The sequence below is a fragment of the Macrobrachium rosenbergii genome, chromosome 4 (genome assembly GCF_040412425.1).
Source record: "Macrobrachium rosenbergii isolate ZJJX-2024 chromosome 4, ASM4041242v1, whole genome shotgun sequence".
In the NCBI taxonomy this organism is placed as follows: Eukaryota; Metazoa; Arthropoda; class Malacostraca; order Decapoda; family Palaemonidae; genus Macrobrachium; species Macrobrachium rosenbergii.
Window position 1 is genome coordinate 2,214,561 of NC_089744.1, and position 16,107 is coordinate 2,230,667.

Sequence of the window (16,107 nt, forward strand, 5' to 3'; positions counted from 1 at the left end):
TAAAACTAGGTTAACTAAGGTATGTTATGATTTGCAAGGAGAATACTTATGATGAGTGTAAGGATTGGGATGAGAGAAAGTGGAAGGTTCTTGAATCTCACCTTAGTACAGTAAGCTCGAAAAGGATAGAAAGAGAAAGGCGGCCTCTAGGGCTGAGCGTAGGGCTTCTGTTAGCTTAGATTCTACGCCTAAGCCTGAGCCAGATCTTAGTCCTGCTAGTCCTTCTTCCCCTATTCCCACATTTTCTCCTATTCCCAGCCTCCTACTTCCATTCCACTTACTCCCATGCTTGGCTCCCATGCTTCCGGCCCAGATGCCATTGCCAACCTTGAATCCAGGTTTGATAAGAAGTTAAACTTGGTAGTGCATACTCTCTGAGATAGGGGCGTCCCTGAAAGTCCTAATGGACAGTGCTTTGTGATAAGGTGTCTAGTGAAGCACAAGTGGAGGAGGTGACTACTCGTCCCGCCAGCTCTCCTAGACAAAAGTCACTGTCCCACTCTCCTAAACCTGGGAGAAGACATACCGTAAGTCCAAGGGAGGCTGGTGGGGTTTGCCCCCTCAGCTGAGCCTGTTGCACAAACCCAGCTGTTGACAGATGGCCGTTGGAGAGGACTCTCTGGATGTACATCATTTGTCATCAAGTTCGGACTCCGATCCCGATTCCAGGTACCACAGGCGCTTCTTGATTCGACCAGGCCATTGACGAGGCATGTGGACAATGTCGGCTGCTCTTCTCCACTGCCTATTAAGCGGTACATTGAGGCGCTCCGCAGTCCACAGACTTCCTGCAGCTACGCTGTGGATCCCTCCGTCTTTGCCCCAGCACTACTTCCTTCTCACCCATGGGATTCACCAGAAGTATTCTCGCCAGTACGCCATTCTGTTGTCAGGCGACCATCATCTAAGTGGCAGTCTCTTCCTGAGCGCCCAGAGCCAGCTCTTGAGCGCCCAGCGCCAGTTCCAGAGTGCCCAGCGTCAGCTCCCAAGCACCTGGCGCCACTGGCCAAATGCCAACTGCGCACTCCTGAGTGCCCAGGGCCATCTCTTCATCACCTGTCTACTTCTCCTGAATGTCAAACATTCACCATGGATCAAGACAAACCTTCTTTGGTGCCCATCAGGCAACAGTTATCTGAAATCATGAGCTTCCTCAAGAGAGTTCCAGCCTCCAAGTCTGCTCATGACTTGTCCCCGTCTCCAATCACTTCTGAAGAAGAAGAGTTCAACCAAGACCCTGCTCCTCCTTTGGCATATGCAGCTCTTTTTCGCGACCTGTTGGCAAGTTTTCTGTCTTTTTTCGCTCCAGCTGCCCTGGTCTCACCTGCTTCTTCATTCCTGATGAGGAACCTCCCAGGAGATAGCTCCAGGCTTCCCAAGATAGTTCTTTCCTCATCATCCAAGAAGGCAATTAAAGAAATTGGAGACTGGCTCTCTGCTAAGAGGGAGCAAGGTGAAGCTACTTTCGCCCATCCTCCCTCTCATCTGGTCAAGAGGAGATACAGTAACACCTCGGTCTTACACGATTCAAGTTGCGCTAATTCACAGACAAGCGAATTTCTCACTGGAACTTAACTAATTGGCATACGTGATTTTTCACAGACACATGACATTTGCGAAATACTAACCCTACAGAAGTGTTTATGTTTAATATTTTAAGTATTATGTAAGTTTTCATGTTTTTATGTGTAAAATTTGTATTATTTTTACTTTTGTACATAAATACTGTGACACTAGCATACTTTAGTTAAAATACAGTAAAATCAATCAAAATCACAAAACAGCTGTGATGCAAACATTCTCTCTCTCTCATACTACTTTAATACGTATTTGCTTTGATGTATGAGTTGTATTTTTGTTTCTCTCTCTCTCTCTCTGAGATGAGAGATTTTTAAGCACAGACAAACATGACGTTACTTTTTTATTAATCTTATTTCATATTTACCATGCATTTTTTGCATTTGTATGGTAAATTATATTAAACTCTAAACATGTACATATCATACCCCGGTCTTTTGTGTGAGGCTTGAAGAGAGGAGGGGGGAGGTAGCTGTCAATCAACTTGACATATGACATGAAGGGAAGCGTTGCCCACAGTGTCTCAAAGGATTTCTACGTACTGAAATCTCTCTCTCTCTCTCTCTTTTTCCTTCATAAATCATGAACTTCAATCTTCTGATATCTAATCTAAGAATAACTTCTCTCTCTCTCATGTTATTTCTGATATTTAATCTAAGAATAACTTCTCTCTCTCTCTCTCTCTCTCTCTCTCTCTCATGTTATTCTCTCTATCTCCTTAATAATTCATAAATAATTTAACTCTTGATATTTTAAGTAAGGCCAAACATCTCTCACTCTCTCTCTCATGTTATTCTCTCTGTCTCCGTAATAATTCATATATAATTCCACTCTCTTAATGTAAAGACATACCCATCTCTCTCTCTCTCTCTCTCTCTCTCTACCTTACTACCCTTGAACATTACATACCTTTTCTTTATTTTATTGAATTGTACCTTCGTTATGACTGTGACATATGAGGTTTACAAGAAAATGGCACCCCATGAACTAAGGTAGCATTAGTATGCGTTATGTACACAGTAGCATAACCCAATTTTTAGTCAAACCATTTAGTCCCTTTTTTAAGGATATTAAGCTAACTTCTAAATGAAATTACAGTAACTTAAATTTCATTTAAAAGTTAGCTTAACCCTTACACTCTGTGAGGCCATGATCAAGGCTTTACCAGTAGCCTCCGTGAGGCCACGTTCATGGCTCTCTAAAGTTCTGTTAAAACTTGCCGCTCTCACATCCCCACTATGCAATTTTGCTGGCCTCAAAATGTCACTACAGTGCTTCCTTACCATTGGCTATCTGATTCTGCATCATAAAGTAGCAACCAATCAGATGATTAGCTTTTGTTTTGGTCCTGAATGTGGTTGCTTTAGGTGGCTGAGTTTGCCGTTGTGTGGCTGCAACTTGCTAGCGATATATTTTACATAATATTTTGGATTTAAACACTAAAATTTATGGATATAACGGCTTCTTGTGATTCAGGAATGTTTTGTGTTTTATAGTGAAGGAAAAATGTTTGGTAAAGCAATTAATAACTGGATTTCATTCAAAACTTTTTGTTTACAAAGATAATCTCTTTGCCAAAATGTTTGTGTTAGCTGTGTTGTGCTTTTGTGTTGTCTATGTATATTTTGTAGTGTGTGCGTTTCTCGTGATTCAGTAATAAAATTTATACAATTACATGCCAGCATTTTCTTACATCAGATTCTTTGCATTTGGGATAATTTGTTATAACATATAAGGATATTCAAAGCATTAGCTTTCTATTGATATATAACTTCACATGCTTCAGAGTAGCTCTACTTGTCAGAGATTGAGATCAAAAGCAAACATCAAGGACTGGTTATGGCAGTAGTATTTTATATACGTATTTCAATTAGGCTAAACATGATAAGTCCGGGGTATAAGGGTTAATATTTTGGGAGCATGATTAGGGTCATATTTAGTGTTTAAACTCTAGAAATAAGTATTTATTAGCATTTTTAGTGACTGTACCAAACTTACGCTAATCTTCAACTTGAGCAAAGGGTTCTGGAACCTAACCTCGCATAAGTTCAAAGTGTTACTGTACCTATTGTACAGCACCGGGGAACCTCCCTCTTTGGGAGTCGCTGCCACCTCCCAAGGGGACTTCTCCGGCCTCATCGACTCTTCACATCACCCAGCCTTCGCTCCAGCGAAGATTAAGTTCTCTTCAACAGAGCTGGACCATCTAGTTAACAACCTCTTCATGGTATTTGAGGTTTTCAGCTTCCTAGATTGGACAGTAGGAGCCCTTGCTGCTAAGAAGATCGAAGACAACAAGGACTTGGACGAGCACTTTGCAATGGATTTGTTTGAAGTTCTGTCGTGTGCAGACAAAGCCATCAGGGACGGGTCTTCGGATCTTGTGGCCCTTTTCTCTTTTGGGGTTCTGAATAAAAAAGAACTTTGGTGCTCCTTCACCACCAAAGGAGTCACACAGTCACAGACGTCGGCGTTATTATATTCGCCTTTGGATTCGTTTCGCATTTTTCCTTAGACGATAGTGGAAGAATCGCTCTAATGTCCAGTTCTCAGCTAGAGCCATCAATAGAAGCTCTTCCAAGGCTGTACCTAAGAAATGAACTAGAAGTCCTTCGTGCCCCAGTATGAGTCAGACTTCGCAATTTTTGGGAGAAGTGGAGTCACAGAGGGGCAGACCGGTGTATTGTCAAGACTCTGAAGGTGGGCTATGCCATCCCCTTCATGGAGAGCCCCCATTTTAGTCATTTCTCCCATTGCCTTGACGGCCTGCTCAAAAGGCTCGGTGAAACATTCAGCCCTTTTGAAGGAAGTATCCTCTCTCCTAAAGAGAGCCATAAAAAAAGTAGAGGACATCTGCACAGAAAGCTTCTACAATCATCTGTTTGTAGTCCCCAAAGTGTCAGGGGGTTGGAGACCAGTCCTCAACGTAAGCACCTTCAATCTCTTCGTAAGGAAGATGAAGTTCAAGATGGAGAAGGACCACTTAGTCTTATAATCCATTCACCCGGGCGACTGGATGGTAATGCTGGATATGCAGGACACATACTTCCATATCCCAATCCATCCGGACTCCAGGAAGTATCTTAGGGTCATCTTCTAGGACAAAATATTTCAGTTTTGTCTCCCCCCCCCGCAAAATGGCTTCATCTGATTGGCATCAACATCAGTCTTTACCTGGATGACTGGCTTTTCAATTCCCTTCGAAGGAGAAGTGCTTGCGAAGGGAAGTGCTTGAAGGACTTGCACACCATTCTTCACCTTACTCAGGAACTAGGAATACTCTTAAATCTCCAAGAGTCCCAGTTAGCCCCGACACAAGAGATTCTCTATTTGGGGATGATTCTCAATTTTTGGACTTTTCAGGCTTTTCCATCCCTCAAAAGATAATCACCAGCTGCCTCAAGATGATACACATTTTTCTCGCCCTCTCACCTTGTTCGGCCCACCAATGGACAAGCCTACTAAGGACGCCAGCGTCCATCAAGACATTCGTCAAGCTGGGCAGACTCCACATGATAGTCCTCCAATTCTACCTAAAAGCCAACTGGGGCAGGAAAACCAAACCAGACTCTGTCTTGTTTCCCATCACTCAAGAAATCAAATTGAACCTCCAATGATGGCTGTCTGAAGGAAGACAATCGCAAGGAAAGTCTCTTCTTCCTCTGAGCCCCAACCTAGATTTTTAATCAGACGCCTCGAATCTAGGTTGGGGAGCCCTTCTGGGAAATCAGGAAGTTTCCGGGATGTGGTCCCCAGAAGAACAGAACCTTCATATCAACGTTAGAGAATTAAAAGCAATTCACCTAGGCCTTCAACGCTTCTCTACCATGACCTACAACAAGACAGTAGTAGTCCATGTGGACAACACCACCACCACACTGACGTATATCCGAAAGCAGGGAGGCACTCATTCCTCTTCTCTCTGCCAGGCAGCAAAGGATCTCCTATGGGCAGACCAAAATCGAGCGACGTTGGTTATCAATTTGCTGGTCACTCAATTTATTCAAGGAAAACTGAATGTTCTGGCAGACAACCTGAGTGTCAGAAGCAGGTCCTTCCCATCAAGTGGACCTTGGATCCCATGGTTTGTCTCGACCTTTGGTGATTAAGGGGCAAACCAATGCTGGACCTGTTTGTCACCTCAAAAAACCATCATCTTCCTCTCTTCTGCTCTCCAGCCACAGATTCCCTGACGTGGGTGACAGACGCCATGCTCCAGGACTGGTCAGGCCTGGATCTGTTTGCCTTCCTCCCCTTCAACATGGTGAGGGAAATCCTGAACAAGTTCATCTTGCACCGCAACGTCTCGATGACCCTCGTAGCCCTATTTTGGCCCACAAAGGAGTGGTTCCCAGACCTATGGCTTTCGGTGGACTTCCCGAGACTATTTTCCCAAAAACAGTGGCAACTCAAACAACCTAACTTCAAGAGATACCACCAAAGGTTGTCCGCTCTGGCTCTGACAGTCTTCAGACTGTCAGGAAGCTGGTCAGAGCAAAAGGCTTTTCAAGAGCCGCTGCGGAAGCTATTGCAAGATGCAGACGACAACCTTCTTGCGACGTCTACCAAGCAAAGTGGACAGTTTTTCGTAGATGGTGTCTCAGACATAACGTTTTGTCTTCTGAGACATCTGTAACATAAATAGCAGACTTCCACCTCCACCTGAGGACCTCTAGAGGTCTGTCCTCTTCCACCATTAAAGGGTATTGAGCTATGCTGAGCTCGGTTTTTAAGCATAGAGGTCTGGACCTGTCCTCAAACCCGGATCTTAATGACCTCATCAAGTCATTCGACACTTCTAAGCAGAAGGCCAATCTGGTTTCCTGGAACCTAGACATAATACTTAAGTGGCTCACAGGTCCTCCTTTCGAACCCCTCGTGCTGCTTCCCTAAAGGACCTCACTCTGAAGACACTCTTCCTCGTGGCCTTGGCGACTGCCGAGCATGTAAGTGAACTGCAAGCTATTGACAAGCAGATAGGTTTCTCCCAAGGAGATGCAGTGTGCTCTTTTACCCTAGGTTTCCTAGCCAAGAACAAGGACCCATCCAAGTCCTGGCCTCCTTCCTTCCACCTTGAGAGTTTAATGGAAATCCTGGGCCCGAAGGAAGAGGAAAGGGTTCTTTGCCCCGTCAGAGCCTTAAGATATTATTTGCAAAGGGCCGAGAACATCCAAGGGCCATCCAGCAACCTCTGGTGTTCCGTCAAGAATCTTTCTCACCCTCTTTCAAAGAATGCATTGTCGCTCTTCCTAAGGGACCTGATTTCCAAGGCGCATTTTCCAATTCAGGACATTTTGCTGTCGTTCAAAGTGAAAGCACATGAACTGAGCAGTCACTATATCTCTCTCGCTTTCAAGCATAATTTATCCCTTTCGTCCATTCTTCAGTCGACCTTTTGGAGGTGCAAACTGATCTTCGTGTCTCACTACTTGAAAGAAGTCGAAACAGTGTTCAAGTACTGTAGCACCTTAGGGCCATTATCAGTGGCTGGCATGGTAATGGGGAAAGAAGCATAGCAAGCACTCTTTCTCTCATCTGCCTCCTTGCCTTGACGCAGGGTTTTGAGTTTTGGGAAGCCTGGGGGTAGTTTGTACCTGGAGTGCCCACCAGTCTTAGTGGATGGGTAGTGGTTTTTTGTCAGTGTGGGTGACAGCATTGTCTGGTTGCTGGCTTTACTGGTACTGTGCCCCAGGCAAGGGCACTTATTATATATGTCTTGTCAGCAATCAGGCCTATCCTCTGTTGCAAGACTTCCACTTATAAAGAGGCGACCCTCAGCTCAACCGCCACACCACTACAAGTTAAGATGAGCACCAACCAGAGGCAGTACAGTATTCTCCTGCAGTAGCTCTCTTACCAAGTAAGGAAACTAATGTTCTGGAGTAGAATACGTCCATTCATCCCACCCCACTATCAATGTGGGATTCAGCTATGTAATTACAGTACTTGCTAAGTTACTTATATGGAAATTATATTTTCATAATAAAATTAAGTTTCATATATACTTACCAAGTAATTACAGAATCAGAGCCCTCCCTCCTCCCCACTAATGGACATAAAGGCACAAACAGAATGACGCCACTGGCTAAGTTGTTCCAACACTCCCATTAAGTGGGTGGGGCTTGTCACCTGCACTAAACAACTGAAGTGCTACTGCGATTTTTAAATAAAAGGCTGTCGCGCGAGGTTAAAACTATAGCTATGTAATTACTTGGTAAGTACAGTATATATGAAACTTAATTTTATTATGAAAATGAGAGAGAGAGAGAGAGAGAGAGAGAGAGAGAGAGAGAGAGAGAGAGAGAGAGAGAGAGAGAGAGAGAGAGAGAGAGAGAGAGAGACCTATGCTCTTACTACTGTTCAGATAATGATACAGTATTATCAAAAACTCTCTTACATAATGAGGGAGAGATTTACATTATCTTGTCAAGGACTTCTTCCATGTGGACGTCGTTTATCACAGTTATTAAAAGCAACATTGTTAGGCATGACTTCTAATCTGAATACAACTAACCTAATTCTGTTAATAATGTGCCCCTCATTAGGTCACTCAATTTGTCCCATCCAAAAGGATAACCATGAGCTTGTCTAACTCAGTAATTCGAAGCCATAAGAGCATATATTGATAACCAAGCAAACTCGGAACATCTACATACAGAACACACTGGGACTGAAAGTATCTGGCACCTGTTTTAACACTTGAAAATTTTGATGGACACGTTGGATTTGGAACCAACCCATCCTGTGTGGATGCGGAGAGAAGGGGGAGGAAGAAGCAGAGATGCTGAGAAAGGGAAAGAATGTTTACACATTTTGTACTTCAGAAGATGGATATATTGGCAAGTACCAATTCTGCATCAATGGTATTTTCACAGTAACATGGAGGGTGGTGGTTTTTGCAAGATGCTTTCTTATGCAACGTGATGAAGCCACAGCACCATACTTTAATAATTTTGGGCATATAGTTGGCTGATGATCAAGACAGACTCCTTCAACCCACCACACTATATCTAAAAAATCTAACAGAAAACCCTTCTTTTGGTTTCAGCAGCAGAAGACTGTCTGTTAGCTGTTTGGCACCACAGGCCCTTCAGTCCTAGTTGGGTCATGTTTGTATAGTCTGGGGCTGCAGCTCAGAGCTAAGTTGGGCAGGGAGGAGAAACTCACTAGAATTATCGGTTTGTATTAAAAAACTCTGGGATAAAAACTCAAATTATTACAGAGCAAATCTATCACTTATGCACCCTCCCAAATTGCAATTTAGGAGGGAGACTGAAAAAGAGTATAACAGAGGAAAAGGTAAAAATCAAAGCTATAGGACTGGGCAACAGCAAGGGCACATGAGTGGGAGACACAAAAACATGGCTGGAACCAAAGGGATAAAGGTGCACACTGCTGCAAACCAGCCTGCAGAAGATCTTTTAAATATTATTCAGGAGTGTGTTTAGCATAAAGCCAGTGCACAATTTGGAGAAAACTATGAGCAATGGATTTGTGATGAAAAACATCTGCATATATTTATATAAATACAAGAAAGATGTGACAGACAGTGGATGGCAAGGGATGGCAGGGCTTCATGATTTATATGCCTTGCAAAAGATGGGGAGGGAGATGTGTAGAAAGGTTATGATGAAAGGATGGTGTATGGAGTAGTGTATGAGGATGCATGTCTGAAAGAGAATTGAAGATGGTGTGAGAGATGTGAAGACCATTAGCTGGGATTGGTGTATTTGTGGGGCTTGTGGTAATGGCTTCCCTGAAGGATGGATGATGGAAATGTTTGTCATCCCATCAAGAAGCAAAATTTGAGGGGGCATCATTTCTTGGGCAAAGTCCATTTGTGGCAATAACAATGCAGGCTGGTCACTGCAGTGCCTGACCTCCCAATTGTTTCTGAGTCTTCTGTTATGGAACCTTCACTACCATGGGATTTGGTTTCTTCACTGGTATTTACTTATGTGAGTGAGAGCTCCAGGAGGTAAGTTCTATTAACCCAATGGTTGAGTGTAAATGGCATGGTGGTTATAAAACCGTTAGTTCTATTAACCCAATGGTTGAGTGTAAATGGCATGGCGGTTATAAAACCGTTATCTTGAAATTCTAAATGATGTGCAAAGTATATCAGCATTTGGTACATGATCTGGAGGATATAGCTTGGTACATGAGCTACATTCATACTGGTGGAACAAAAGCAGCTGGCTGATGTGATTTTGATAAGCATATATGCATTGACTACAACTTTTCTCGGTTTGACAATTATTTATTGACCCTTGTGGATGACCACTGATATTTTAAAATAAATTTTTTCAGAGGAACAGATGGACAGTGTGAGTAAATTAATAAAGGAGTTAGTGGAAAGTAGCCATAGAAGAGTAAAGAAAAATAGAAGAGTCTGAATCCCCATAAGGTGATGGATTTCGAAGGTCACCAAATTCCAAGATTTGGTTTGAGTATACTCAGGTTTTATGTTCTTGTTATTCATTCGCTGGTGATGATGAAGAATCATTTTGCAATTTTGTTGAGCCACTTTACTTATTGTAACAAAATACAACAACAGAATTTTTTAAGAAGAAGAAGAAGAAGAAAAGAAATCAAAATTCTTTGCAAAACACCTAAGGAGATTTCAAACATAAAATCACCAAACATGTAAAAATAGATATCTCAAACAACTAGCGTGAATTTAAAAACTATAAGCATGGCAAAAAAGCACTGAAAAAATAAGCAAAACACAGCTAAGGAAAAACTTGAACAATAATCAGTGTTACATCCACAGCCTCATATTAAGCAGCATAAGAGGAAATATGGCATCTTAATCTTAAACTACAAGGCATAAGGATAACACTTCATGTAACTCTTTCATGTAATGCAATTACTTTTTCATGTAATAAAAAAAAATACATAAGAGACCTGATTATATATGTCAGCCTGGAAGAAAATGTAGATTACATTACACTGATCCAGTATTGTCTCCAAGACAACAAACTTAAAGGTACTTGTCATCAAAATGCATGAGCACAATGAAATGAAGAGTTCTTACCAGTGACATATTTATTGCATGCAATGAACAGTCATGTAAAAACTATGCAGGATGAAAGACTGTTTTAAGTAGAGCACTACAGATGTATTTGTAAGAATTACAAATTTCTTACATTTTCAGAAACTTCTGTTTTCTTTTTCAGAGTATGGACTGAATACAAAGAAATGTTACAAGTACTATTTACAAGACAGGCAGATGATCCCTGGTAAATACAACTCCTTTGATAAAAACAAAAAGTCTGCCCATTGAAGGGATGCCTTCAACAGGAGCAGTTTTTTGAGCCCGAGAGGAGGAGGGGGGGCCAAAATTGGTCATTACAGACTAGGAGACAAGGACATCTCTGGTGGCATCGGTCACAAACTAACGCTGTTTTCTTTAATGACATATCCCCTTTTGATCTACAGTGTCCTTGTTGTGAAGCGTGTCACCGACTTATGGCGGGGGATCTGTTCCAGCATCGAGCAGCAAGTTGATTTCCGCTCTAAGTTGTTTTTTTGCCATTATCAGAGCTTTAACGGCGCCGTAACTTGATGCTGCATCAAGGTACAGCGCCATACGCGCTGTCAACTTGATGCCTATTGTTGCAGTTAGCACTGTCAATGGCGCTTATGGCACCAGAACTTAATGCAACATCAAGTTACAGCGCTGTAAAACATCGTTAACGGCGCTGAAAAGGCGCCGTGAGATCGAATCTGCCGTAAGTTGCTGTCACCAGAAGTCAGTGATGCACTGTATGACATGAGCACCTAGCACATCTAAAGTAGTTCTTAAATTTACTGAATTCACAAGAAACGTTCATTACCTTCACATTACAAAACTTTTCAACCAGTACCTCCTATCCTTGAATTTTTGGTAAAGGCATTACCTGTATGTTTGAGACCAAAGTGCACAAAAGCTACATGCACTAATTCATACAATCATTAATTTTTGTCTATGAATACTATAAACTGGAGCATTTTAGTATGCTTGTTTTTAAGAATATATAAAATTTTATGATTCTAAGCACATAGGGTAAGGTAACCAATAGGTACGCGCACCAGTCCAATACGTATGCACAGGGTATTTAAAAATGTCTGCATAGTATGTGATGGCACTTTAATCTTCAATCTTTGTCTCAGATTGATCCTTAACCATTATTTTATATATAAACAGGTTTCTAAGTTCTGTTCCCTTTATTGAACAAATTACCAAAAGAAATAAGAAGGCAAGGCAGGAAAAAAACAAGATTTCCTTATGAAAAGCTAAGGTTTTCCAATGTCTCTTTTTATATTTTGGTTATTTTAAGCTTTATATATTAAGTTTTTTTTTCGGGGCTGATTTGGTGATGAGGGGCATAAGAAACAAGCATCAATACTTTTCTAAAATAAGAGATACATGCGGGATATGGGTGCGTATGTATTGGACAGGGCCAAGATACAAAAGCCCAATACGTACGCAAAATTAAAATTGCCTGCCAAAGAGTCCTAAGCCACAATGTACAACAATCTATGGGTACCTCTATTGCTAGAAAGAATATGGGCCACTGTTCTATGAAAATCTTGGCAGTACTATCCCAGTCAATTTACCTCTTGACTGGTCCAAAATGTACGCAGCACGTGATGCCCCATCCGTACGCACATACATATAGATTACCACGCACTGCGTACCTATTGGTCTTCACATTTTTTATACAAAACATTAACTTCTATTCTTCTTTTCATATAGAATAATACAATCTAACACAGTACGTCTAAAATGTCAACTATCTGTATTGATGTCTTTACTTACTGGTATTTATATATTACATTCCACTGTTTCATTCTTTTCTTATCATTCAATAACATCTCTATGCATTTTCACATACTACTGCCAAATGGGGGATGCATACATTTCCCTTTCTTTATTTTTTACATTGAAAATAAAATTTTTTCATATACTGAACTTATCTTTTCCAAAATATTCTGCATTTATTAATGGTAAATAAAGGTTGGGGGTATAATTTCTCATAAGGCAGCGTAAGTCTAGCCTGACTCCAGGGCAGTCACTTGGGACTTGAATACCTGGTGTCAAAAGGGAGGGTGGAGGGGGACCAGGGTTTGAGTTAGTAGAAGAGGCATGATTTATGAAAGAGGGGAGGAGGTCGATGCATCACACTGCATCATCAAAGGCTGTGATTGTGATCTGGTCCTGAAAGAAGGAATTGTGATGTACTGAACATCAGGTCTTAAGAGGATTAGGCTACGCGAGATTGGTGATGATGACGCTACAAATATTGTTTTTATATTCAATGCCCTTTTTATTCGAATATATTTACCATAGGCTCTTTTGTATATATATAAAACATGAAGACTAGAAACAAGGATACATTATTGTTTAAAAATGTTAGCTATATTTTGCCGTAGTTATAAATGATTTTTAAGGCTGCTTGCATTCGTACATGGTTGATTTTTTCTTTTGATTTTTTTAGAATATTTAAGTTTATCATTCAAAATGTCACAATAAACACTTGACAATTCTCGTATTTCATGACATTCGTGAAATGACATTTAATACTAAGATTGCAAATATTTTAGTTATAATGGATTTCTAAAGGCACTGACTTGTAAATCGATTATGTGAAATTATATTCGTTTGTTTACTTACGAACTGTTTAATTGACGACATCGAAAACAGCAAAATGCATTGCATAATTCTGATGTTTCATGAAATTAATGTTTTTTGAAATCTTTATGCTAATTAATCTCTTGTAGTTACCAGTTGTATAAGTATTGTAGAGGTGATAATCCAAAGAATACAATACCATAATACTGTACCCTGTTTCGTTGAAAAAATTTTCTAATAACAGCAGCTTTTTTTCATACTGTATTCTCTATATTTTTTATGTCTTCATATTTTTTATATGTAAAAATGTTTGCCTACAGTTCACATTATTAATTACATCTATTTTCATTGTCTTCATTTTACTCATGCCAGAAAGTTGTTTTTTATGAAGGAAATTTGTCAACCACATACAGTGTTTTGTTTTTTATTGCCTTTTTCCATATGTGTTCCCTGGAAGTTATGATAATGCAGTCAAAACTCATTGAGACATAGATGAGTAAGTAGAACAATGAATGATGTCTAACATATCCAAGGAGACTTGTGCAGCTTTAATATCTTTAGAGTTATAAGTGAATGAGTACCTAATGGACAGAGGTGAGTATACACTGGACACCCCCTCATAATAGGTGCGCACCAAATTTACAGGCTGTTTTCTCAGCATGGTACTGTGATATTTATAATCTCTCTTATAATCTCTCTACATCACAAGAAACTATAACCATTTCTTCGTATATTAACCAAATATCACATTCTCCATGTTATTCGTGGGATGGGTACAGTCTCGAGAATGAAAAAAAAAAAAGATCAACTTTTTGCATACCTATTGGCTACCTTTCCCTATATGAAGACAGAATACATAAAATCATGTAGTTTTCAAACTAGGATCTGTCATGGTTCATTAGTGTTGCCTTAATAAAAGCTGGGTACAGTATATGTATTTCTCCATGAAAAAAAAAAAGAACTTGGAAAATCAAAGAAAAAGAAAAGATTGCCTTCGAGCTAACTTATTATAATTTATTGTTTCAACAACACTGTAGAAGTAACCTAACGAAGAATAAAATCTAAAAGCACTAGTAACAAACAGTACTACTGGCATATAAATGGTAAAATGTAAAAGTTGCAATTTGCCATAACACTGACTGCAACATGAGCTTAATTTATAAAACAATAATAACAAAAGACATATGGAATAGTTGACGGGATGTAATTAATTCCATACATATGGTCAGTGGCAGTAAACCTAATGGTAAATTAGACTGAATCAATAATGGATATGTCATCAGAGATAATCTTTCAAATGAGTTTGTGACAGATCCCAACACAGATATTCCTCCTGTAATGACCCATTCTGCACCAACTCCACCCCAAACCCAAACAACCATTCCTGATCCCAAGGTAATCTTTTAATTAACACCGTTTCTCTGAAATTTACTTGAAAAAGGAGGTACACTTGTCATGAAATGGTCTGCTCACCAAATAAATAGTACCTGAGGAATTTCTATATTCATTCAATTCTCTCTGAAAAATGAAACAAGAATAACTGTAAAGCCTCAGTTCATTATTCTTCAACAATACATTGTCAATGGCCTACTTTTTGAAGATCTATTTATCTTACAAAATAATTATTCTTTTGTTGTTGAAAAAACACATGGGGGCAGGAATCAAGTATGTACATCAATATTCTATTGATCTTGAGGAGAAACATATATGTAATATTAAATTCATACCTTTCAGCTGGACGATGTTTAATAACAAAAATAGAATATGCAGTATATTACATAAAAAGAGAAACCAATACTTTACTAAAATAAAGTGAACAGCTGCCCTTTTCTCTACGTTTACTCAAGCATTTCTCCTAAAATAAGTCTGCACAGACTAACGTAGTCTGCAAGAGCGGTCCTAATAGCAATGACAGAGACAAACAGCAAAATTTCTCCCTTTTGTGAAGTATAGAACTCATTTAAGGATAAAAAAAATCAGCAGGCAACACTGCAAAAATCATACTTAGGCTTGGTTGAATTTCCCATATGAGAGAAGCCTAAAACGTCTACTTACTACCTTGAGCCAATTACAAAGAAATCACTTGCTAAAGTGATTATTCTAACAAAAAAGAAGTCACTATAATACACAAACTGATAGGAGTAGGATGAATGAATTTCGATCAACACAAACAACAAAAAAAGGGTGAGGTACTGTTCTCAATAATCCATACATATAAACAGGATGAATGAAGTTTGTCAAGATCGCAATGAATTTACACATTATCACCATCCATCAAAAGCATAATCTAAATCTTCTTTATCTGTCCTACACCAGATAAGAGATGGACAAAAAAACCAAAACCAGTATAGAAATAACAAGGCGTTGGAAAGTCTGCAAGGAGTCATTAAAACTGATAAGAGCACATATTGCACTTTCTATATCCTTAAAAAAAGCAGTCACAAAAGCATTATAATAATGAATAATTTTACTCTAACACAATGCTAAAGGAGTGAAGTCTTATGCAGAAACTTCATCAACAGTGCACTGCACTGTGATCTCACAGGCAACCACAGCACACACCAAAATCTAGCAAAAGACTGGCAACCTCAACATGCTTCACCAAATTCATGACACTAATGCCAAATCATGGATAAAACCTAATTGCAAATCAAACTTTTGATATCATCTAAATTTGAAATAATGTGACTTTTCAGGACGATCATAAATCATGAAACCTCTTGCAGTACTATTTCTAGCAAGAACACTTATGCAAACTCCCATAATCAAATTAACTCACAGATGATGGGGATAAAAATCATTAAAAAGCTGTAATTAAATAGCCACATCAAAGCAACAACATGTAAAAATTCCAAATAACTCAACTGCCCCTCTCATAACAAAAATAAATGCCTATTTGGTAACATCTATAG

The 16,107-nt window shown here is 39.7% G+C and overlaps 1 protein-coding gene across 20 annotated transcripts in view; it reads right to left on the reverse strand.

Annotated features, from left to right (window-relative positions):
• LOC136829499 (nucleoporin p58/p45-like) overlaps window positions 1–16,107 on the reverse strand; it is a 116,286-nt gene that overhangs the window by 27,101 nt on the left and 73,078 nt on the right. For 4 of the 20 annotated variants that reach the window (XM_067088288.1, XM_067088375.1, XM_067088337.1 and 1 more), the window contains exon 14: window positions 14,189–14,713. The exons of the other annotated variants lie outside the window; for them this stretch is intronic. In XM_067088288.1, the coding sequence (XP_066944389.1) occupies window positions 14,700–14,713 (14 nt within the window). In that variant the 3' untranslated portion in view covers window positions 14,189–14,699. Of the gene's footprint in view, window positions 1–14,188; window positions 14,714–16,107 lie in introns of those variants that run through there. 20 annotated transcript variants of the gene reach the window in all.